Genomic DNA, 23,568 nt, shown 5'->3' on the forward strand with positions numbered 1-23,568 from the left:
GGAGGTTGCGAGTGCTCCATCCCTGGTGGTGTTCAAGGCCAGGTTGGACGAAGCCTTTGGTGGGATGGTTCAGTGTGAGGTGTCCCTGCCCATGGCAGGGGGTTGGAACTGGATGCTCTTGAGGTCCTTTCCAACCCTAACTATTGTATGATTCTATTATTCTAAATTATGATGTTATTCCTTCCTAAAAGTCCATTTTGCTTCTATTCTGTTTTTTGCAAGACAAAGAGCAATCCTACATCATTTACAACACCGCCCTCACCTGAAAGCCCCCTCTGGAAACACCCCGGGGATGAAGCCACAACCGAGCCGGCTGCTCCGGCTCCGGGTTTACCTCACGTTCGCTTCGCTCACCCGTCCCCGCGACCCCACACCTCAGCGTTAGGCCTGGCAGCACCTCAGAGCCGGCGCTGCTCCTGCTGCTGCTGCGGCTGCTTCCCCCCGCCTCGCACGGCCTGAGGCCCGGGAGGGGGCGTTGAGGGGCGCTCGCCTCACGCTTCACGGACGCCCCGCCCCTCGCTCAACGTTGAGCGAGGGGCGGGGCCAAGCCCTTCCTCCTCCACAAAGCAGCGGATGAGGGGGCGGAGCTCCGCGCTCCGAGGGGCGGGGCGGGCGCGATGGGGAGGTGGGAGGGGTTGGGGGGGAGAGAGAGAGAGAGCGCGCGCGCGCGCCGGCGCGCGCCCTCGCCGTGATTGGCTGCCGGCGGCTGTTGGGAGCGCGTTTAACGGCCGCAGCAGCGCCGGGCAGAAAGGAGGAGGAGGAGGAGGAGGAGTAGGGGGGGGGGAAGCAAAACAAAGGCGGCGGCGGCGGGAGCGATAGCGGCATCATGCCCCGGCCGGCCGTCGGCGCTGAGGGCGGCAGACGCGCAGGCAGCCCCCGTTTATGACCCGTGCCCGCCGCCGAGAAGGTACCTTCGAAGCGAGCGAAGCCACCACCACCACCACCCCCCCCCCGGTCTTTGTTTTTCGGCGAGGGCCCAGCGCTGAGCCCTCCTTGGCAGCCGCTTGAGGACCGGGGTTGCCGCCTCACCCCCTGAGGGAAAGGGGCCCGTGGGCGCGCTTGCTGCCCGGAGTCCGGGCTGGAGAGTGGAGCCGGCACGGCGCAGCGGTGAGTACCGGAGCGTGCGAGAAGCCGGTTCCTCTCCGGTTTACCGGGGTATTTTTGTGGTGGGGGAACACGAGCCGGGAGGCGGCTGCGGCCGGAGCCCCCCGTGCTGCACCCCCGGCCGGGGGCCGCAGTTTCCTGTGTGCACGGGGCCGGGGCCGCCGAGGCAACTTTGCTGGCGGGAGGAGGGCTCGGGCGCTATTTATAGCGCCTGGAAATGACGGCAGCGCTGTCTGCCTGTAGCCTCCTCGCTACGGGGCGGGTGGCGGAGGTTTACATAAGTGAGGGGGGGGCGAGGCCGAGCTCGGCGGGCAGGGGTCCGGTGGGTTCCCCCCCTTCGCTCTTTCTGCTGTCCTGCGGAGGTCCCTGCCCGGGGCTGCCGGGAGCAGGTCTGTGCTTGGTGATGGCGTACAGCGGTGCCCGGCGGCGGGCTGGGCAAAGCGAGCCGGTGCTCCGCGGGATCGCCGCGAGTGCGAGAGGAAAGGCGACGAACGGCGTCACCCGCAGCGGCGGCTTTGTGCTCCGGCGTGAGGGAGGAAGCGGCTCCCCCCCGGCGGGGAAGCCGAGCCTTTGCCCGCAACTTTCTCCTCGCGTGTATATTTCCCCCGTGTTATTTCTCGGTATCTGAAGTGACAGTGAGGCTCCGGTGTGTCAGTCCTGAACTTTGCCAGGTTTTCCCTGCCGGAGTAATGGGATCGCAGCCCGCTAACAGCGCGTGCACAGGCTTTGCGCGGCTCAACGGCTCCTAAACGGGATTTTTGTGTCGCTCCCTTCCTTGGCGCCCAGCAGCAGTGCCGGGGACGCCGCTTTCTTCCGCTTGCTGTTCCCCCCGGCGTTCGCGTGGGGCTCCGCGCAGCGCCGTGGCCATCCCCGCGCAGGCGGGGACGCGGCCGCTGCCCCGCCGGTGCCCGGTGGGGGGGGGGGTGTTGAGCTCGCCCCGCGGGGCGGGTCCCGGTGCGGTGGGGCCGCCCCCCCCGCCACGCTCATCGGGGTGTTTGTTTACACATCCGGGAGCCGCGCGGGGCGGGGCCGGCCCCCCCCCGCCCATTGGCCTCCCGGCGGCCCTCCCCGGTGACGTCACGTGCGGGCGGTGGGCCCGGGCTCTTAATTAATTATCCCCCTAATAGCGGCCTTGAGCTCTCGGGGCTGGAGGGCTCCGTGCCGGGGGCAGGGCCGCTGCCTGCCCGGAAGGTGAAGGGGCTCCAGCTGTGAGTCGGCGGCGAATACAGATGATCTGGGGTAATGGGGACAGACCGGCCCCCCGAAACAGGGTCTTGACAGCGACTCGGAAATGACAGCCGCCTGCTCGCTCTCTTTGTGTGTAACTGGCAGGAGACTGTATGCACCTAGACTTGCAGTTTCTTTCGAATTCCTCGGATCTTCGGTAAAAACCTAGCTGTCATGTGCATGACCAAAGCTCCGATTGTGGTGTTCCCTAAGAATAGGAGATGAATAGTTGCTTCAGGTTTTTATAATGCTTTCCACAGAGTACTGAACAGCAGCCATGGAACCTGCTGCTGCTCACAGCTATCTGTGAAGTCAGACTGGGTTTATTCACCATTACTAGAGTAAGCTAAGAAATAGTTTAAACTTTGAATCTTGCCTTCAATGTCACAGAGCAACACGTTCTCTTAGGGGTGTGTATCAAACACTTAAGATTGCCCTCTTGTTGAAGAGAGCAATATCAAATACAGTTTTTCAAAGGAGCGTTGGAATTGCTTTATTCCTGCAGTTGAAGGGCTCAGTATATAGACTCTGAGAAAGTCCAGGTTGCATTTACAAGCATGAATTAAAAAGAGCTTCTAGGAATGTCTTGAAGAAAAATATTTTCCTCCTGTGTTCAATTTGCTGAACTTCTGCAAGCTTTGAACTCGTGTTTCAGTTGCTGATTGAAAGGCTCTAATCCAAAGTCACAATATCTTTGCTGGTGGTGCCTTTCATTTTGAAGCCCTGTTTGTTGAGTTGGGTGTGCTATTTTTTTTTCCATTTCTGTGACATTGAATAAGATCTTTATCTTTTTAAATAGGAGTTCAAGCAGGGAATTTAGAGGGAGCCTCATGTTTAACTTTCAGGGCTGTATTTCTTAGGTTGTCTTTCTCCTATAATCTGTTGTCTCTAATAAATACAGCTTCATATCTAGCTGTCCTACAAATGCAAACTGGTTGGTTGTTTGGGGTTGGTTTCTTTCTGTTTGTTTGTTGAGATCCCCCCTCTCCCCCCCTAATCATTGTTCCCTTTGTAGCTATAATTATCTTGGGACAATAGAGTAATTTAAACAAGTATTGTATACCTATTAATAATTAAGTTCTGCTCTTCATGCTAACTGGGTTAATATTTCAAACAATGATATTCCTTATCAAATCTTTTTTGCTTTTTAGTGACTGACAAAAGTCCATTCATTCTGATGTGTAGATACGTGCTTTGGATGGCAAAGTGTTCCCATTGTTGCTTTATTTTTTTGTATTGCATATTATGCTACTTGTCTTGTTTGTAGCTTATCTCTGCCTGTGCAACTTCTTGTGTAAGAAATTTTCTTTTAGCAAGTCCTCCAGTAGTTCTTGACTCTCTTTTGCTGCTGTCAAGGTTAAGATTAAAGGGATTTGGTTTGGTGTTAAAATCTTGCTGTGGCTGTCTCTTGTGCTAGGCCTGCTGTACAGATTACTTTCTCAAGTTGTCTTCTGAAGCACCGTGACTGCTTCCTATAAACAATCTTTAATTTATGTGGCTTTCATTATCAGCTCTATTTGTTTTACAAGTATCCTACTGCTGGAAGAGTGGTTAACTGCTGCCCTGCATACAGTTTATAACTGTGATAAATGTTTTGCATGCCTGTTCTAATAGCTGGATCAAGATACTGTAAACTCTTTATATTGGCTCTCATTTCTGTGTTTGTGCTATTGACCTACTCTGCCAGTCACCTGATAGCCCATGATGTAAGTGACTGTGCAGTGTTCATGTTTGGGTTGTTCATTAGCTTGGTGCACATAGCCTGGTGACTGATGGCCTTTGACAAATCAATAGATGCTGTTATAAAGATTTAGATGCCTTAATTTTCAGGCAAACCCTTGAAGGCTTGCCTTTCCAGCCTTGCAGGATGGTCTGGCCTTCTCTGTGCATGTAATACCTCTTAAAGGCACTCTCTGAGGATTAAGAATGCAGTTGGCTATTTTCTGTGTAGAACTGACCGTGATTTTTTTTATAGCACCCATTAGACTATTCTGGTAGAATGAGGAAGTATCTAATTAGCTTTGATCAGGATACTCCTCAAAAAGGTCTTTGGCTAAAGGCATAATTCTGCTGAGCTTGAAAGAGGAGGAGATGTGGATCCTTGACTAGGGCGGCAGCATCTTGGTATTTGACTTAAAGCCAGGTGTAATACAGCAAGACTTTTGCTGAAAGCTGAAGTGCAAATATCTATTGTATGTTTAATGTTGGACATGGCAAGTGTGTTCTAAGATTCCTTGTCATTTGCTACATTGGAACTGACCACTTGAACTTCAAAAACAATTAGCTTTCTCTAATCCCTTGCCTTTTTGCTGTAGTTTTCTGCATGGATATCTTGAATCTTCCTGGTAGATTGTGGAATGTGCTTGTGTTTTGTGAACTGTTTGAATCTCCTCCTTCATTACAAACGCGATGTAGAAGCCATTGGTGGAACAGAACTGCTTGTTGCCATATTGAATGGAACTTGAATTGTGCAGCATAGAAAAAAGGGCCTGTAGTGCAGCCCGGTATTTGCTCTAGATGACACTTTGCTTTATGTCTAGAGTTGTTGAATAACGAGTTTATTCTGGCCTTGTTGTAAGCTGCTAATTGTTCTGCTGTTTTCACTTACAGGTTGTGACTGTTTCTCTTCTGTCATTTGTGTGGAAAGTGCCACACACACTCCAGAACAACAACGGCTTTTGCTTGCATATTCCAGTGTTTCTTTTGTCAGCGAGTTCAGCAAAGTTGTAATTCTTCAAGTGCCAGCCCTGAGCTGAGTGAGGAGCCACCAGCAGAGATGGTAAAAATGACAAAATCAAAAACGTTCCAGGCGTACCTGCCAAACTGTCACCGAACCTACAGCTGTATCCACTGCAGAGCCCATCTAGCCAATCACGATGAGTTGATCTCCAAGGCAAGTGGCTTGTTTAGAGACCTCATGAATTATTTGTTAACCAAAATGGTTATCACTGTATCGCTGCTCCCAGTAGATAAGGGATGCAAATTGACACATCCGTCAAAATATTTTCCCTTGATTCACTCTTGGGTCATATATGCTGCATACTGAGGTCTGGGTATATTCTGGAAACTTTCAATTTGACGTAAAGGCTGTTGTAATACATTCCCCGTACTGACAAGCTCTGTGTACTGTCAGGTAGGTACTACTTGTGAGCTGTCAAAACTGAAAAGGCTGCTAAGAAGAAAAGATGGATCTTTGGGTAGAGAAATTACTCTGGTTATGGTTATGCCAGATAAAGATTACTTTTTGACTCTGACTGAAGCTCACAAAACTGGCTATTTCAGAATGTTACGTTTCTATTATGGAACCTGTAAACACACTTGCTTCTGTTGTGTACCAGTTCCTAAGGAATATGATTAGCCAGAAATGTTTAGAATAGTTGGATTGTCTAAACTTAAGCTTAGAGGATGGGTGGGTCCTCAAAACAGGCTAGGCCTGTCCTTCTTACCTGTTCCTGGAAGAAACCATGATTTGTGATGTATAAAATATGTAAGGAGGCTTTAAGTTTGGGATAAGTACTTGACAGACTGGTTCATTCTTTGCTTCAGATAAGCTCCTGATGAATTTGCTCTTAATGGTGTATTGGAGAAAACACTTCGGTTGCTTTTCAAACCTTTTCCTAAGAGGGTGCTTTCTACATTACTATTCTGTGAAATAAAATTTTAATGGCAAACCTGTTAACTGTTGCTCCTGCCTGTTTGTGTGTTCAGCAACACTAAGGTGATGCTGCTTCTTGGATGCTGAAGAGATGATGGAGTTTGAGAATGCTGCTACTTTTGGTTTGTGGTTTTCCTTGGGCGAGGAGAAAGTATATCTGTTTGCGTATCCCTTACAAGGTTATATGGAAATAATGGATCTTCCCTGTGCAGTTTTCCTTGTTACTAATCTTTGCTTAGGTCTCAAGACAACTTTCTGATTCATATAGTAAAATTGGTGACAGTTCTTGGCCATGTTGCTTACTGCTTGCTTGCTTCTCTTCTGCCTTTAGTCTTTTCCCCTGAACAGTTCTTTCCCTCAACGTAGTACTTGTATTGAGGCATGGAACTGCCTATGTGACATCAAATGTGAAGCAATGGTCTAGCTACGTGTATAAAATGATGTGAAGGAAGAAAAAAGGGAGGCCTTGTTTTCACAAAATCAATTAGGTTGGAAAAGACCTTTAAGATCAAGGCCAACCTCCACCCCAGGACTGCCAAGTCCACCACTAAACCGTGTCACTATGTTTTTTTAAACACTTCCAGGAATGGTGATCCCACCAGTTTCCTGGGCAGCCTGTTCCAGTACCTGATCACCATCTCAGTGGAGAAATTTTTTCCTAATATCCATTCTGCACCTCCCCTTTTTGTGAATTTCATAAGTTTCCATGATGATTGCAGAATTTGAGTATAAGGGTTATTTTCAAAACATGGGATTCTAAATTGCAAGCTATCATAGCTTTATTCCTACATGTTCTGGGCCAAAAGCTGGCAGGAGGGGTTAACATTTCCTGAACTTCAGGTTATAAATGCCTACAAAAAAGAATGAAATTTTGCTAGCTGTGTCTCTTGAGATGTATAAGTTCACTAAGAAAACTATCCAAGAACACATACTTCATAGGAAGCTCTTTTTCTAGTGGACTTAAGTTTTTTTGTGGGTCTACTTAATTGCCACAGCTACCACATGAGCTGGTTGCTCTCCAAGATCTTGGGAGTTTTAGCAGAATATTTTTAATATGTTCTTAAGCAAATTGCATTTTCATATTGGTTTCATAAATTTCAAACATCAAAAAAAAATAATCAAATTCTCAATTCCAAACAGGGAGAGCTAAATTTATCTAGTAAATAGAAGTAGTTACTCCTAAGTTATTTCTGATGGTATTGGGAAGGATATTAGGTATGGATTCTGCTTCATTTCTGAATTCCATATTTTTTTGCAGATATCTTGGAAGTTTCTGAACTCTCAAGTTACTATATGCTTATTTGATATCTGACCCATGTTCTGTCAACTTAAGATTTCTTGTTTTATTGTCTCAATCTGTGTGGTTAGATATACATTTAAATGTGAGGTGTATCTTATGTTTTTGAAATAAAAAGAACATTTTCGTCTATTGTATTTGGAGCATAGCTTTAAAAAAACTTGCCCTCCTTTAAGCTTAACTTCTATATATTCTAACAGTGGAGAAGTTCTTCTGGTGGAAACAACTGCAAAGCAATAATAAGATACACTTGGATCATTAAAAATAAGTAGTGCTGTCCTGGGGAGTGGTGGGAGGAGATAAGATTTGTTTGCTGCACATGAAAACACAGGTTAACCTGGAAAATAAAAATTGAAGAAATGTACTAGACAGTTGGCTGTGGACAGAACTGAAAACAATTCTGAGGTACAGTTAATCCTTTTAATGTGAATCCTGTTTCTGAATTTCTGTGAAAGTGCTTTCATTAATGCACATTATGTGCAATTAACTTAGGATGATGAGTTTTTCATTTACACCAACAATATCTAGAATCCTAGTCACTGTCACTACCAGGCCCCTGCAAAAAATACTTAAAATAACCTGAAGTGTAGCAGTTTGGTTCTATACAACCTAAAGTTAATGAAGAACAGTGCAGCTTCTGGGCTGTTCTGGATTTATTGATGGAGCAGAGCACTGGACTGCCCAACTTGATTTCCCCCCCTCCCACCTTACGTTGAGGGTGTAATTAAAAGCTAAATCCCTGATTACAGGGTGCTTTGCTTTTTTCCAAATGATTACTGTACAGTCTCATTCCAGAACTGTAGTCTCCCAAATACTCTTCAGCGTATAAAGGCAAACAGTATTAGCTGCCCAGCTGTAACCACTTTGTTTGGGTGTCATTGTACCCCCACCCTGCATTTCCTGGGTATGTAGTGATTGTCTATTCTGCTGTATGGTCAGGGAAAAAAGAGCCAAAATATATGGTATGCTCTTAATTTAAAGCAGCTAAAACTAGTTTTCTAATGTGCTTTGAGGCATAAGCGTTTGTTATACTTGACACTATAACGTTTCAAAGTTCAAGATGAAAAGATGAGCATGCTACAAAGTAAGTGGTGTTTCTCTTAAATGTTGGTCTCGCTTGGAAAAGCAAAGAGTGATGTGTGTTTGTCAATCATCCCTTTGATTCTGGTCCCCAGAATACAATACTTCAGAGTTGTAGTTCTTCAGTTTTTGAGAACTGTTGATGCCAGTTGTCTGACAGGGATGATGGCGTACGCGAATCACCTTTTCATTTTATTTCTGCTCTGTTTGAGCAGCAGGATCTTTCTTACTTCAGAATTGATCACAAAGCTCTATATCCTCCACTCCTCCCCTTGTGTCCTTGCTGGTGATAAAATGGCAACCAAGAGCCTTGGCAGTGGCTTAGAAATAAAAAGGCAGATAATAGCATGATATAAAAACATTACCTGCACAAATGAGTTCATCATCGGTAGCTTTAGTTTTCTCTGCAACTATGAAATGACTCAACATGTTGCCTAGTATTCAAGTTGGGTGTTAGTAAATAGAGAGTACGCTTCCGGTTACTTTCACTCTATAACCTTGTGTTTTCTGCCACAAGGCAGGAACTTGGGGAAAGGGGAGGAATGGGAAGAAGGCTGATAGTGTATATGGGAGTTCCAAACTAAGATGTAATCAGCAGCATAGATGTTGACAAAAATAGTCTCTACAGCTGAACAAATGTATGCGTATAAGAACAGTTGCCATAATAATTTAAATCTCCAGTCTTCTTGGAGAAGACACTGATTTGAAAGATGCATAATAAACCTGACGAGCTCTAGATGACTTGAAATAAGTGCAGTTTTGAAGCAGTGTTAAGTATGTCCTGAACACTACTGATTTGCACTGTTAACAAGTCTGCAAATGCTGGATTTTCTGTTTCTTTGGACAAGACTTCGAAATGAAGGTTAAACATGAAAAAAACCCCAAACCCAACTAGTAGGAGTATACAAGTCTTCACGATGCTGGGGATGCTCAAAGCACAGGGGAAGAATGTGCAGCTTTCTTATTTCTTTAAAGAAGCAAATGCACATGTCTCAAATCATATCCTACTGTGACTGCAGAGACAGAAGTAACCTCTGTCAGCAAGCAACCACAGGTCTTTAATAAAGAATAAGGCAAAATCTGATGCCATAGGAGGTACTTGTTGGGTTTAAAATGTTCAAATAGCACGTAAAAAGCTACCAAATATTTTATGCTAATAATAATAATAATTCCAAAAATCCCAACAATTTTAAAAATGGGCATAATTTAGTTTTGAGGGGAAACTTCTGTAACACACTTTGAAGTCCAGGGGAGGTTGCCACTTTTGTGGTGTGTACAAAATGTGTGTGCTGCTCTTTAAGTGATTCTGAAGTAACTTTTATGAAAGGCTTAACTGAAAGAGCTTTCTTCTGATTTGCTTGTAAATGGTAGAAAATGTGCAGTGATTATTAACAGCACTTAATTTTACAGGAGGCAAATACTGCTTCAGGAGTGAAAGTTCCAAAGCACTTGTGAATGGCTTGTACCCACTAAGTTCCAGTAGCTTAGGCATTCAGGCACAGTCCAACAAATGACAAAGAAATACAAATACTTAATAGAGATCTTGGAACCTAGTGGATATATTGCAAAGGATAATGCTTTGTTACTCAAGGTTGACCAGCTTGAAAGACTGCTGAATTGTCTTACATTGTGCCTTAATGCTCAGGATGGAAGAAAATCTGGATTACTTTGTGCAGATGCTTGTATAAATACTGTCACTTTCTTCTGTCTCATTCATTGTAAAGCATATCTGACCAGAGGGGAAACAGGCAAATGAAGTCACAGACAAGACTAGATGTGTCAATATTTTCAAGAACAAGTTCTGCATAAAGGTATATATATACACATAACTGTCATTGACTTCACTGGGAAATCCTTGCACCTTATGTGTAAAAGAACAATCTTGGTGATTAAATTTAGTTCTCCAAGGCATTCTGTATGTCTGCTGTTATATTATTGATGAGAAGGAAAAGTCTTCAGCTTAAATAGATGCCAAAGCGTTTTTAGCCTAGTTTAGCAATCTGTGGTTGTCATCCACTGTTTAACAGATGAGTTAAAGATGAACTTTTTAAAGATTTATTTTCTTTAAGTAAATATGCTGTTCTTAGCTTGATTCAATTTGGTAATCTCTCTTTGCTTATGATATAAGAAATACTTGGAAATATAGTTGGGACTGTTGTATGCTTGAAGGCCATTTTTGTTTCCTGCTGAAAAAGTTGGGAATGGGCCTAATTTCATAAACACTCTGGTGATACTTTTTTTTTCTGAAGAGGCTTCTAGTTTCTTGGCTTGTGGTTTGTTTGGGTTTTTTCTGTTGGGGGAAAATAAATCCAGCTTTTGGGAGTGAAGCAATCTTTGAAAAACAGCTAAGAATAGATTTGAAGGCTTAACGGAGCTGGAAAGTGTGCAAGGGAAGTGTTCTACTCGTGTTTTGGCATAATCATTTCTGAAATACATTCAAGATGCTGTAAAACTCAGCTTGTCCTGCCTGACGAAGTTGCCTTTTTGTGAAATATCATTTGCCAGATCTGCAAACATGCAGTTTCTGGGGTGGATTTTTTTAAACTTAGTTTCTGCCTATTGAACTTTATAGCTGGCTTTATTAAAATCAGTAATGAAAAATCAGAATGAAAATCTATGCTGACTTTTTTTTTAACACGATGAATATGATGGAGCAGCATTGTCTCTAGTTGTGTACAGCATTAAGGAGCTGGATCTGAGCGAAATATATGGAGCAGCTTGTGTTTCTGGATTATCTTTAGAACACTGCCCCTAAGAATACTGTCTTCGGAATTACTTAGTAGCATTTGTTTGAATTGCATATTTGTTCAGAATACTAATCCAGGTTGATCCATTTTAGCCTGTAGAGTGAAGTCTGGTGAATGTGAAAGGAAACTCAGGAAAATGAAACGAAAAAAAATGGACCATGAACTTCTCTCATTTCCAGTCTTTAGAATTGGCTTTCTGTGTTATGAGTAGCTTCCAAGCTACTCATAACATACTCATAAGATACTGTTAATGCCATTTTTACTTGCTTATAATAATGCCTGCCATGTAAAAGATGGCAGTTTCTCTGGATGTTTTTAATGGGGCATGATCTCTAGCCATGCAGTCTAATCCCATCTGTGGGGAATAATTAATTGTATAAGCTTTTTAGTGGCTTCTCTCCCCCAACTCATGCCCTTAGGTATGCCTTAGGGCAGTAAATACGTGTTCTGCTTAACAGATAACTTCATTTTCTCCTGAGTAAAAAGCTAATCCTGGTGTTAGAGGTAATGATGGGTTTAGTTTAGGAGCATAGATTATATCTAATTTTGCAGGTGTGTACTAGGGTGCGAGTGAAACATTTGTAAGGTTTCTTTACTACAGAATATATTGATGACAGAGGTCTGTCATCTGACTTGAAAAGATCATAATAACCAAACTGTTCTTGCAGTTGACCTTAGCACAGTTGAACAGTTTTGCTTATGCAATCAGACAGTCTAGATACTTTAAACTGTACTAAACCAAAAAGTTATGAATCTTGTAGATCTTCTTGTAGGAATGGACAAAGATGTGGATTTTTTAGGGGAAAAGTTAATTCATACGTCAATGCAATATTAATTGAGTACCATGAAAAAGAAGACTTAAAGTTTGTTGTAACTGCAGATACTGAGCTGATAAATTGCCAGCTTCTATGTTAAAGTACTGGTTGATGTGAGCCATTATTGATGATATTTGGAGGTCACGCTTGCCACTATTTTCTAATGCCTCTCTACTGGGTAAGACACAGTTTTCATAGAATGTTCTGGTTTAAGTGTGATTTATGTGTAGTGCTAACGATCTTGGAAGTGCTGAGCACACCTTGCAAAGTAAAAGCTTGCATTTGCATAGGTGATGTTTATTCTCCAGAGAAGCAGTTTGGAGACTGGTTTGAACAGTTATGCCTGTTGGTCCTTGACACTGCCATTTAAAATACTCACATTTCCTTTGAGGAATTGACACCCAAGACATTTAATCTGACAGTCTCTTAAAATTCATATCACTATAACTGAATCATACAGTGCAGAGTGTGAGAAACTTAGTGCTGGTAAAAACAAATGTTTGTTCAGTATTCCTTTTTTCTGGTTATGCAAAATACTTTGTTTATAACCAACTTACAAGCTCAGCAAGCAGGGTGCTGAAATTAGTTGTCTTCTTTTAATTTCTAGTAATGGGATGCATCAGGAAGTAAAGCTCTGATGTTAAATCTTTCTTACACCTGTTATTAGGTGGAACCTTAATGTGTTAATCAATATTCTATGGTCAAGAGAACACATATGTGACAGATGTGTATCTATATACAGGTTTTGGGGAACAAAGCTATTCATGTGAGTAAGAAACTATGCCAAGCTCTGAGGAGTTAAGAAATTCATAAGGAAAAAGCCATGGGAGTTTAAAATTTTGTATCTTTACTGCAGCTTGTGTATACGAGTTCCCATGGGTGAATTGCAGACATTAAATGCTTAGTGACACACTGATGATGTGGTTGAACTGCCTAGACCCTTGTTCTATATTCCTGAACACAGTAACGCAAGTTGCTGCAGGTTGCTGTTAAGCTATCTGTGAGTGATGTAAACATGGAGGAACTCGCTCTTCGCAGCTGGGCAAAGAAGCAATTGTCCTATGGCATGTAAATACGATGTTTAGCTTCTCAGCATGTATGTAGGTAAGAAAGATGGTATCAGCCAAACTCTGCTAACAGGAAGCTAGAGAAGGTGGGAATGGAGGAGGTTTTCACAGTGGGATGTTTGTACCACTGTCCTAGGAGAAGGTTCTGGTTTGTGTTGCTTCTCCCTCCACTCTAACTTGATATACTGAAAATCTGAAGGTAATGAATATGACCATTTCTGAGGGGGAAAACCCTAGGAGGAGAGTACAGTATATTTAGGGCAAAAAGGCAAGAAATGCAAGAAAAGTAATCTTTAAAAATATATCAGGATGAAAGAAAACAAGCAATACTTTCCAAGCCATGGTTTGTATTTCATTTGGCTAGAACGTTTTTTTCAGCTTATGAAACAAGAGAGGGTCAGAGCTGCTTTTTTCTGCTATTTCTGGCATCCTGCTGCTACCCTCTGCTTAATTTTGAGAAATGCAGGGTCGAAGGAGAGCTTTTATTAGGTGATACTAAGTCAAGACTAAACATAAACTTGGCAGAAATAATTGCATATCATAGTTCAGTAGGTCTTCTGACTGCTGATTTGTTCTAGAGGGTTTTTGGTTCTTTTTGTTTTCCACCCAGCTAGCTGGGAACTTCCAAGTATGGCATATACATCGCTTACAAGTTACTGTGTAGAACCAAACAAAAAAACCCTTCACTTTAACTTGTATGTGATTGGCATGTGTAGTTACATGTAAATGCAGAAATTAGCACATGATAAATTTAACAAGAGAGAGTAATTCTTGGTCAGTTTGAAAAAGGATTAGTGAATTCTAATTCCGAACATAGAATTTTTAAAGCAAGGAGAAATTACTGCAACTTTTAAGAATTTTTACAGTAGCTTAACAAAAAATAATGTCATCATGTCTTTGAAAGTTCTTGTTCTTAATTTTGGGTGCATGGAACAATAAAGTTCTAGTTTTAAGTTTGCTTATAAAAGAATAAGAGAATCATTAAAGTGTTTGCTTTTTTCTTAAATTTTGGGGTTGCACAGCTGTAGTTGTCTCTAAATTATTGTGGATTGACTCAAGCTAGTTACTCATTCGGTAATGGACAGGTTTTGAGAGTATATGCGTTAATAGTTTTTATTTTCATCTGCAGTAAGCATTCTCTGCTTTGTTACTGATTGTGAGGCTCTAATTTAGAGAGCAATGCTTGTTGTATAGAAACTACAGACTGTAGGTTCTATACCATTCTGCCAGTTTTGTGATTCATGTTTAAGTATCTCAGGAGAGCTGAACTGGGGTTTTTGTATGTTTGAAAGGAAGGTGTAAGGATTACTTTCTGGCAGAGCAGTTCAGACTGTACTGAACTGAATCTCTCCTTTCAGGGTCAGTCCTACCTGAAGTTTTAGCTTTCACTGTACTGCATCTTTCTTTCCTTGCCTTGTGAAAAATAAGACTTCCAGCTAATGGAGAGAGTACCTTTTCTTTTGTCTTTGCTATAGATAGAGTCATAGAGTCATTTAGGTTGAAAAGGCCTATGAGATCTTTTGAGTCCAACTGTTAACCTAGTGCTGCTGAGTCCACCACTAAACCATGTCTCAAAGTGCCACATCTACATGCCTACAGATGCCACCATTGCTACTTAGAGTAGTCTAAAGTCATTTAGATTTCTTCTAACATTCTTTGTTGCAGTATGTAATCTGGTTAATGATGATCCAAAACTGTTCATTTATATATATTTACCTTTTACAATTTTATTTTTCCAAACTGTTCCAAGTAGTTAAGATAGAACAGTTACTGTGTTGCTGATCATTAGGCTATCAAAGTACCTATTTGGTGTCAAGTGACTTCTAATTGTGTAGCTAAATACACGTCAAGAAGCATCCATTGGAGAAAGGTCCTTCTGCCTATACTTCAAGCCTAACGTTACTAAAACCATTCAAAAATACTCAGAGTGAGAGTTTCCTAACAAAACCTTACATGTTGATCTCATGTAGGTTTCTGGAAAGTTGGTCTCTGATCTTCAATACTAGAACTGCAGGGATTCTTAAAGTACTTTCTCTTCAGCACGAATAATTAATTTTCTTTTGAAATTAGGGAAATTCTGGAAAAAAGTACTTTAAGGCAGTTTTGGGATGTCTTTTTAAATGGAATTCAGTATGGAAGAGAAAAAAAAGTAAACTCCATTTCAGTGTGATCCTGTTTGAATGGGAAATAATGACTCTGTCTAAATTATCAAGTAATTTAATACAGAAGAAACATATAAACAGATGAAAGGAGTGATGTTCTTACATATGTTTTGAATGTTTTACCTATGGCTGGATCTGGTCTGCTCACAAGTTCTGCCAGGATGTTTGTAGCTCAAGGCTGTCTGATCAGAGGTTCAGGCCTTTGTGTCTTCATTAGCATTTGTAGAGTGTGCAGTAGAAGAGCTTCTGGTTTGGTTCTGTACAGAAGGAACAGAGATGTAGTTCACAGGCACTGAAACTGCTCTGCAAGCAAAACCAACCCCCAGTACATGTGGTTGATTAGGGGTTTTACTTCAAAACTGCGCTACTGCTCTGAACTAAAACATTAATTTGGATCCAGCCAGGAGGGTCTAGCAGTCAAGTTTTGTCCACAGTCTATCAGGAATGGGAGAGATTTGAAAGCATATGGCTGTGTTTGTGCATTTGATGATAATTGTTTTATTAAAATAAAGCCAAGCTTATAAACTGATCAGATGCATTTCCTGAATACCGTATGCTGGTTTTATGCTTGGTGCAGAATTTCCCTGGTCTAACGTCAAATGATGAAATAAAACCAAAATAAATCATCTTTTGGGTGCAGCAGAAGAGAACAGAGGGGATGGAAATAATTCCTTTTGAGTTAAAAGCAGATTATTTTAATTAGCATAAAGGATGTCTAGGAAAATGAGAATTGGTATCTTGCAGAAGGATAGGGGAAAAGTATGTTTTGTTTGTGTTATGTCTTATTTTGAGTATTAATACTCAAGTTAAAATAGTTGCTAAAAATCTGATGTGGGTGAAAACTTTGCTGACCAGGCATTCCTCTAAAGAACTGGTAGAAAGTCATTCATGAAATAGTTTATATCTGTATCATATGTATATGCTTACTAACACAACCCTCTGGAAAGGTTTTTTGTTTGGTGGGGGCTTTTGTGTTTATTAACAAGTGCATTTTTCTTTTTCTTTTATGCAGTCCTTCCAGGGAAGCCAGGGACGAGCCTACCTCTTTAATTCTGTGTAAGTATGTTGTTGTGTACACTACCTACAGAGCGGGGTTTTATTTGTATGCTTCACAAGTGGATGTAGCTGCACTTTGCCCTGTTCTTCTTAACATTGGCTTTACCAGCAGTAGTTATTGCAGAGCTACTGAGCTGATTTGTAAGTATCCCTTTGCACATACTAGTTTATCTTATATTTTAAGCAATTCTGCTAACAGCTGAAAGTTTAGGGGAAGGTGTTAATATAGAATTAATTTTGTGTACGTAATGGTAACTGTCTTGTTCTGAGATACTCCAGAAGTCAGAGATGCTTTGTGTGACTAAATTTGCTTTAGACAACTCTGCTGAAGTCTAATGAAGAATTTTCCAGTGTGATAGTTAGATACATTTACAGTTTAATGTTTCAGTGAACTTGGGGCATCTTATATGACCTTGAATATTGTAAATGTGCTAGAGCTAAAGGTCTCTGTGATCTTATCATGCCTAACGTTTGCAATTTTAGGCACGTCCTACCCATGATATAAAGCTCTCTGAATTTGCTAATGGATTTATTTTAAGCTTCTAATATGCAGAATTGAATTTTTATCGTTATTTTTCAGCAGTTTAATGTGTTTCAGCTTTCTGGAGAAAGAAATGCAGTTAAGTGTCTTAGTCTATTTTAGACCAGGATAATGGAGCTGGAACTGCAAAGGATTTGATTGCAGATCTTTGAAATTCTTTTTATATATAGTTGTTAAATGGTGACTTGGGACTTCTAGTATAATTGTAGTAGTAAGAATCTGGTAATACAACAGCAAAAATGGCAAAATTTTCCTCTTGTATAACACTGTCTAAAAACTTGGTTTAGTCTTGCCTCATGTTTTCTACATAGAGTCTTAGTCATTACAAAACTAACTTGATGCAGTACTTCATGGGATGTTTTGTTTTGATATTGCTATTTGTTCATTGTGGCTTACTCTGCTGATCTGTAGCAAAGAAATATTTATGAGGCTTTTTCCTTGCTGCTATTTTGGAGTTGGTTCTAAATTCAGCTGTACCAGTGCTGATTTACTGGGACAGGCTCCCATTATAGAGGTCCCAGATTCTTTTTGAAGAAAAGCCTGAAACTGTAGAGGTGTCCAGTTACTGCTTAGTGTTCTGTTCTTTTAAAGTTAACTATTTAGCCTGTCTTTGTTGATGAGAGTAAGTGGGCATCACAGTTTGCTGTTTAGACTAGCCACTTGAAAAGCTCAAACCAAAACCCTTTATAGCTCCTGTCCTTCATCTCAGTGTAACAGAGGAAGTTACTTCTACAGCACTGAATAAGTTAGGCACTTTTCTTCATAGACAAAAAATAGTATAAAAAGAAAAAAGGTGGATTACAGGTAAGAAAAGAAACACTCATCCAATTAATGTAATATGTAATTTCTCTGGGTTTTTTCAGGGTAAACGTGGGCTGTGGTCCAGCAGAGGAGAGAGTTCTTCTGACAGGTTTACATGCTGTAGCAGATATCTATTGTGAAAACTGTAAAACCACTCTTGGATGGAAATACGTAAGCAATATACTTAAGTCTTTAATAAATGTTTGTATGTTGAAGCACAGATACTTGAGTAGCACTTATACTTAGTTTAGGTGAGTTAGCTTTAGTGCTTTTGTATGTATCAAGACTGTACTACAGTTTTGCTTCCTTACATTACTGGAATGCTGTGGTAGTTAATGTTATTTTGGACCGCAAACCAAGCATGAGCTATAGGTGCTATTACAGTTATCTAATACTAATATCTTTTTGCAAGATTACCAACCACATACACTAAACCAGATAGAAGAAATTGTCAAAGTAAGTCTTTAATTTCTAGGGTTGCAAAAGTTGGCTCATATAGCAAAAATATATTTTACAATAAAAGGTACTGAGCATGTTTACACTGCTTGCATCTAATGTGCACTTGATTCTGTTGTGTGACAAGTTATCTGTGCGCTTGCACAGTTACCTGCAACACTTGCAGCCGTTGCAAGTTTGATGCTTTGAAAATGTTAGATTCTGGGTGTTGTATGTAGGATTTTCATTGATTCAGTACAGCTTCAGATCTTACAGAAAGAAGTTGTCCTAATGCATTCCCTCCGATGAGTATAGAGGAGAGCTTTTGAAAAGTTCCTGTTCCTTCTTTTCATTGCTTCTGGGAATAAGGAAATTCACATAACATGCCATAATCTAACCTTCACTTAAAAAAAAAGGGAAGTTCTAAAGCAAGATCTGTTGTGCAGTGGATTTGCTGAGTCTGCTTATGAAAAGTTTACTCCTATTTCCTTCTCAACCCTCTTCGTTTGTTTCTTCCCTCCTGCCCTGGATTTGCTGTAACCAATATGGGATGTTAACTGGAATATCTCCTGGTTTGTATTTTTAATGGAAGTTTGATGTTTAAAATACTGTATTTCCCCAGCTTAATTTAGTGTCTTGATTTTTCTCCTTTCCAGGAACATGCTTTTGAGAGCAGTCAGAAATACAAAGAAGGAAAATTTATCATTGAACTTGCCCACATGATAAAAGACAATGGCTGGGAGTGAATCATAACTTTTTTCCTTCTGTTTGGACAATATTCTGTGGAACATGCTTTACAAAGACTAACGCAAAGTAAAGGAAGAGCTTGGCTAGATTGGCCCTGAGAGTATCACTGAACTCTGAAACCTCACAAATGAGTAGTGTAGTGTAAGTGGCTATTTCAGGCCATGTTTGCCTTTTCTCCTTGTGTAAGTTCCCTCTTTTTGTACGTGTATTATTGTGTGAACAGTTGTTTTGGAACATTTTGGATGACTTTTTTCTAAACTCTCTCAAACTAGAGAAACAGTTCACTAATTGAAAGCAGATTTTACTGGTTAGCATCTATCTCTGACCTATGCCTTTAATGCTACCTTCTGCTGTGCATGCTTCTTGCCTAAACACGTACACTCCAGTCCTGTAGAAGTTCTATATCTGAGCAGTCCGAAAGAATGTATGGGATGGGGTGCTTTTTTATATGTAGCAATTTCTGATGTGTTTGGCAGTGAAGAGGATGCAGTATTGTAGTTATTGATTTCTTTTTTAAATTTGAGTGTACCACAACCTATGTACATCTTGTAGGTGAATTGGTTAAAGGTACAGTGCTCACTTAAGAAACTATTTCAGTTGCACTGACTGAAGTTAGCAGATCTCAAGTTCTTAGGAAAGGTTATGCTGCAGGTTTGGTATCTTAACGAAATACCTTAGAAGGATTTTAAATCAATAATGCTACAGAATATGTTCATTGAAGACCAACATATTCCCTAAGGAGTTTGCTGGATAAGAAATTTATAAAACTATAGCTTGCAAGATTAAAAAGGCAAAAAAAAAAAAAAAAGGCATCTATTTTGGAAAAAAAAGAAAAAGAATAAAAATTAGTCGGTGTATTAGAAAAAAAGGAGTTTTGGTACTGTACCTTTGCCAGTAACAGGGACTTGCGCATCAGTAAAGTTTTATGGCTGGTTCCATGTAACTGTATAGTCCTAATGCACTGGACAAAGAGGTTGATATTGAGGAAACTTGTTTAAGTACTCTGCTTCTGCTACATTGCAACAAAAATATTTATTTTTGTGAGAAATGGCCGGAGCCTATGACATGAAAATTAATACAGTACCTGTAGGAAAAAGAGGTAATGAGAGAGAAGGGAAGTTTGACTCGGTTTTTCATAGACTAAAATAACAAGATAGTTTTTAAAACTTGGGGGTGGGGAAAGGGTTTGTTGGTTTGCTGGCTAAATCATCCCCAAGTACCTTTTTATAATAAATTATAGGAAACTCACCTTCTCTTTTGTTCTTGTGCTGTTTCTTAAATGGAATGAGTTAGTGAGAGGAACTTCTGGAAAGTGTATGCACAGTGTTAGCTGTTGGTATCTGTGCATGCAAATTCTGAGCAACTATGAAAGAAATGTTCTACATAAAATGGCTAACTTTATTTTCAAATTAAACAGGCTCTGAAAGGTTTTTGTATTTTAATCCTTTTCATGATTGAGGAAAAAATGTTTGGGAAAAACCCTTGAACACTACGTAAGTACTCTAACTGAACAGTATGGAAGCTTTGCAATACAGAATCATTTTCTCTCAATAACAATTCTAATATGGCGCCTGCAAAATAAGCCATAGGTGCTGTTGCTGCTGTTAGGTTTCTGGGAATCTCTCATAGGCTTTCTGAACTCTGCTGCACTTTAGAAATTTTGTCATACCTGAAAAATTATGCCAATGGGTAGGGGCAATATAAATCCTTAAAACCAGCGTTCCAGTGTCCTTGTGGAGAGGAAGCGTGAGAAGGAAGTTCGCCCATGTGTACACGTTCTCTGTGATGCAGGCTGAGTAAACTGCATTCAAGATGTTGTAGTAATCTATACCTATGAATTGAAAATGTAAGAATTAGAGAAGTAGTTAAAGCTGTTGGGTTTCAATCCAAACACCTGAGGTGGTACAGTTGCATTCAACCTGGACTTTGTAGCTTGCACTTACTACTTAATGTTGACATCATGAAGCTTCGAGTCTCTTTTTAAGCAATCTCATTGATGCAAGATGGGTGTTGCCTGTCTCTTGATCTTTTTGACCTGGAATTCTTGGGATTTTGTTTTCCTCCATTGTAATGTATGTTGCCAACAAAGAAGGCACTAAAGTATCTATCAACAAAACGTTTGTGTTGGCTTCAAAGTCCAGTTGCAATGTTGATACTTGTGAGTGTGATTATTTGAAGTTTGTGCATCTTTGGGCTTTTCTTACTTCCTGGTCACAGACTTGCTGATGCAGTACACTGGACTGAAGACAAAAGTAATGGCTGCTTTTCAGTAGAGAGCTGAAATTAAAGAAAATATGTAAAAAAAAAACTTTCTCTCTAAAATTGGGGGTTTGGCTGTCTCGTGTTAGTACGTTAATGCTGTCTGTAACAGTCTGATTCTACTTAGATATTCAACCTCTTTTTTCAGTGCATTGTTTATATTTCAAACTGGACATTTTCACCAAAACCTTAATTAACTTTGATGCCAAAGGTTGGGACTTCATCAAGTGCTTAGCACATAGAGCTTCAGACTACTGGCATAAAGAGTTAATGATCTATATATGATGTTTGTGGCTTTTAAGAGAACCAAACAAAGCAATATTCTTTTTGGTCTTTTAAGAGTAGATGCTTAGGAGGACTGAAGAATAGAACTAGTACAGAATTGCTATTTCATGCTGCCATGTAACAATCCTTGAGACTCATTCTGTTGAGGGAATATGTGAATTTTCTTTCTGTGTTGCTTGGCAGTGGCAATTATTTTCTTCCCTTACAAAGATCTAGAGGGTTCTTGTTACTGGTTTTGGTGAAAGTAGGATCCAGATAGCAATGGCTGCTGGCTGATGTGAAGGGGTCAGTCTGGTCACTGAACCCCTCCAGCAGTCATTTGAAAGAAAAATAAACTTACTTGAAAAAAATTTTACTAAAGCATTTTCCCTCTAACCAATTTTTGTAATATATTAAAGATTATATTTAAAGTTTGTATGTGTTTTGCTCTGGGCAAGTTTACTTCCCCTCCAACTTGAGCACTTTTGTTACTTGTACTGGTTATTTTTATTGTTGGTCTTAACATTTATTTTGTATTTTGTTTTTTATAAACTGTAACAAAAAGCTTTTGTGAACCTTTGTTTCTTGCTGGCTCTTTCTTGGACCAAATGAACTGACTATGAGCTGGCTTAGAAGAAATGTTCATTGGGATGCATAGGAATTTGCTAGCAAAAATGTACATGTATTGAAAGTTGGTTTGGTTTTGTTTTTTCCTCTGAACCTCTAAAGCCACGCCTGTCCTAAAGTAATTATCATTTGATGTAATTCTGGTAATCTGACCACACGTTCTCTGTTCAGGTCCAAAATAATGGCTGTAACAACGGTGTTCCAGGACTGAGTCTGCCTCCAAACACTAGAGTTACTCTTTGGCTGGTCACTCATAAGAACCTTGTTGATGACTAAAAGGCAGTGCTGCCATCTGTAAAGATTCTGTTAAGTTGCAAACTTGCTGTGAAATCAGCTGCAGAATTTGGCGAGGGATTGCTGACACATCAGCCTAACCACTCTTGCTGTATGCTTTTAGCGGTCTAGTAATCTCAATTTTATCTGCCAGTAAAAAGGGCCAGAATATGAATTTCCCCTGTTCATTGTAAGCTATACAGTGAAAAACTGTATTAATTGAAGTCTGTGGTAGTTCCATCTTAATTTCCCACATGCAAGTCCTAGTATGATGGCCAGACGGGGTGGTACACCTTGCATGCTTGCAGCCTTTTGCAACCTATGGGGAATGCAGTTTATGAAATTCCTTTGAATGAAAATCTCAGAGGTTCTGACATGGTCATCGCTGCTCCCATAACCAAATGGTCATCTGTATTTCTTATTGGTGTATCAAGCTAGTGCAAGAGTTCATGAATGCTGTGTGGATTTATGTGGATTCATTTTTGGTGGATTTATGCTTCCCTCTGAGTAATGCTTGTAGAGTTTTTCTGCACGCTCATCTCAGCAGTCAGGTTGCAACAGTAGTGCCCTACAGTCTCACAGACCAAATTTCAAACATCTCCATTCTTTGGTAATGGCGATGAGTGGAAGAAGCTGTTATTGTTAAACTTTTTGGACACTTCATTGTATTTCATTGAGACTCATCTTAAGCCAACGAGCAGTATAAAAACTTACTGCAGAAGGAACAGACGCTTCAGAGGTTTGTTTTAAAAGGACTGTTACAGATGGTTCAAGGCCTAAAGCATGAGTCCTAAATGGCGGTTGAGTTGTGCCTCATTGTTTCTTAAACTCTTTACAATGCTTTCTTTTACAGGTGACATGGCTGTGTTGCTGTTTTGTCCTAGCAATACTGTACATCATTTGTTGTTTCACTATATTGTATCTACTTGAGGTATCACAATAAAAGCTTTCAGTTGTTTTGTTGAGTTGTTGGGTTTTGTGCTGTCTTTTCTTGCTTATTGAATTCTCATGCTTTATTAACCGATAAGGCCAGAGAATAAAGCCAGTGCTCTTAGTTGCTCTTAAAAACACCTGAATATGGGTTGAATATGATGTGTGTGGTTTTAAGACTGCCACTAAACGTTTGGGTTTTTTCCTTTCACTAGTCTTTCCAAAATACAGAAAGGGGTGGTGCTGCTTTTAGAGCTTTTGCCTATTCTAAGCCAATCATGGAACCTTTGTGAAGTGCTTTCAAAAACACACTGCACACCCCAAAACTAACGGTCAGAGAAGTTGAAGGAAGTGTGGGTGTGCTTTCTGTTGTTTTAACTTGGTCATCTATAGACCAGAAGAGCTCTGATCACAGGCACTCAACCTGTTATTTCTGCTTTGGCTGGGAGGAACTTCTGTAGTTCCTGTAATCAGATTAATG

The 23,568-nt window shown here is 40.6% G+C and overlaps 1 protein-coding gene across 1 annotated transcript; it reads left to right on the plus strand.

Moving 5' to 3' along the window:
* The first annotated feature begins 730 nt into the window (after nt 1-730).
* YPEL1 (yippee like 1) lies at nt 731-23,122 on the plus strand. The gene is made up of 5 exons (XM_065692510.1): nt 731-1,107; nt 4,942-5,224; nt 16,167-16,210; nt 17,615-17,723; nt 18,644-23,122. The coding sequence occupies exons 2-5, from the start codon at nt 5,108-5,110 to the stop codon at nt 18,731-18,733; spliced, it is 360 nt and encodes a 119-aa protein (XP_065548582.1). The 5' UTR covers nt 731-1,107; nt 4,942-5,107; the 3' UTR covers nt 18,734-23,122.
* Nucleotides 23,123-23,568: the final 446 nt, after the last annotated feature.

The sequence above is a fragment of the Lathamus discolor genome, chromosome 12 (assembly GCF_037157495.1).
Source record: "Lathamus discolor isolate bLatDis1 chromosome 12, bLatDis1.hap1, whole genome shotgun sequence".
NCBI lineage: Eukaryota > Metazoa > Chordata > Aves > Psittaciformes > Psittacidae > Lathamus > Lathamus discolor.

What these genes read in the sequence shown, in the direction of transcription:
- YPEL1 (XM_065692510.1), top strand. Translation starts at nt 5,108, where the DNA reads ATGGTAAAAATGACAAAATCAAAAACGTTCCAGGCGTACCTGCCAAAC. An exon ending in ACGATGAGTTGATCTCCAAG is followed by an intron (nt 5,225 to 16,166) that starts GCAAGTGGCTTG and finishes TCTTTTATGCAG; the next exon opens with TCCTTCCAGGGAAGCCAGGG. An exon ending in GCCTACCTCTTTAATTCTGT is followed by an intron (nt 16,211 to 17,614) that starts GTAAGTATGTTG and finishes GGGTTTTTTCAG; the next exon opens with GGTAAACGTGGGCTGTGGTC.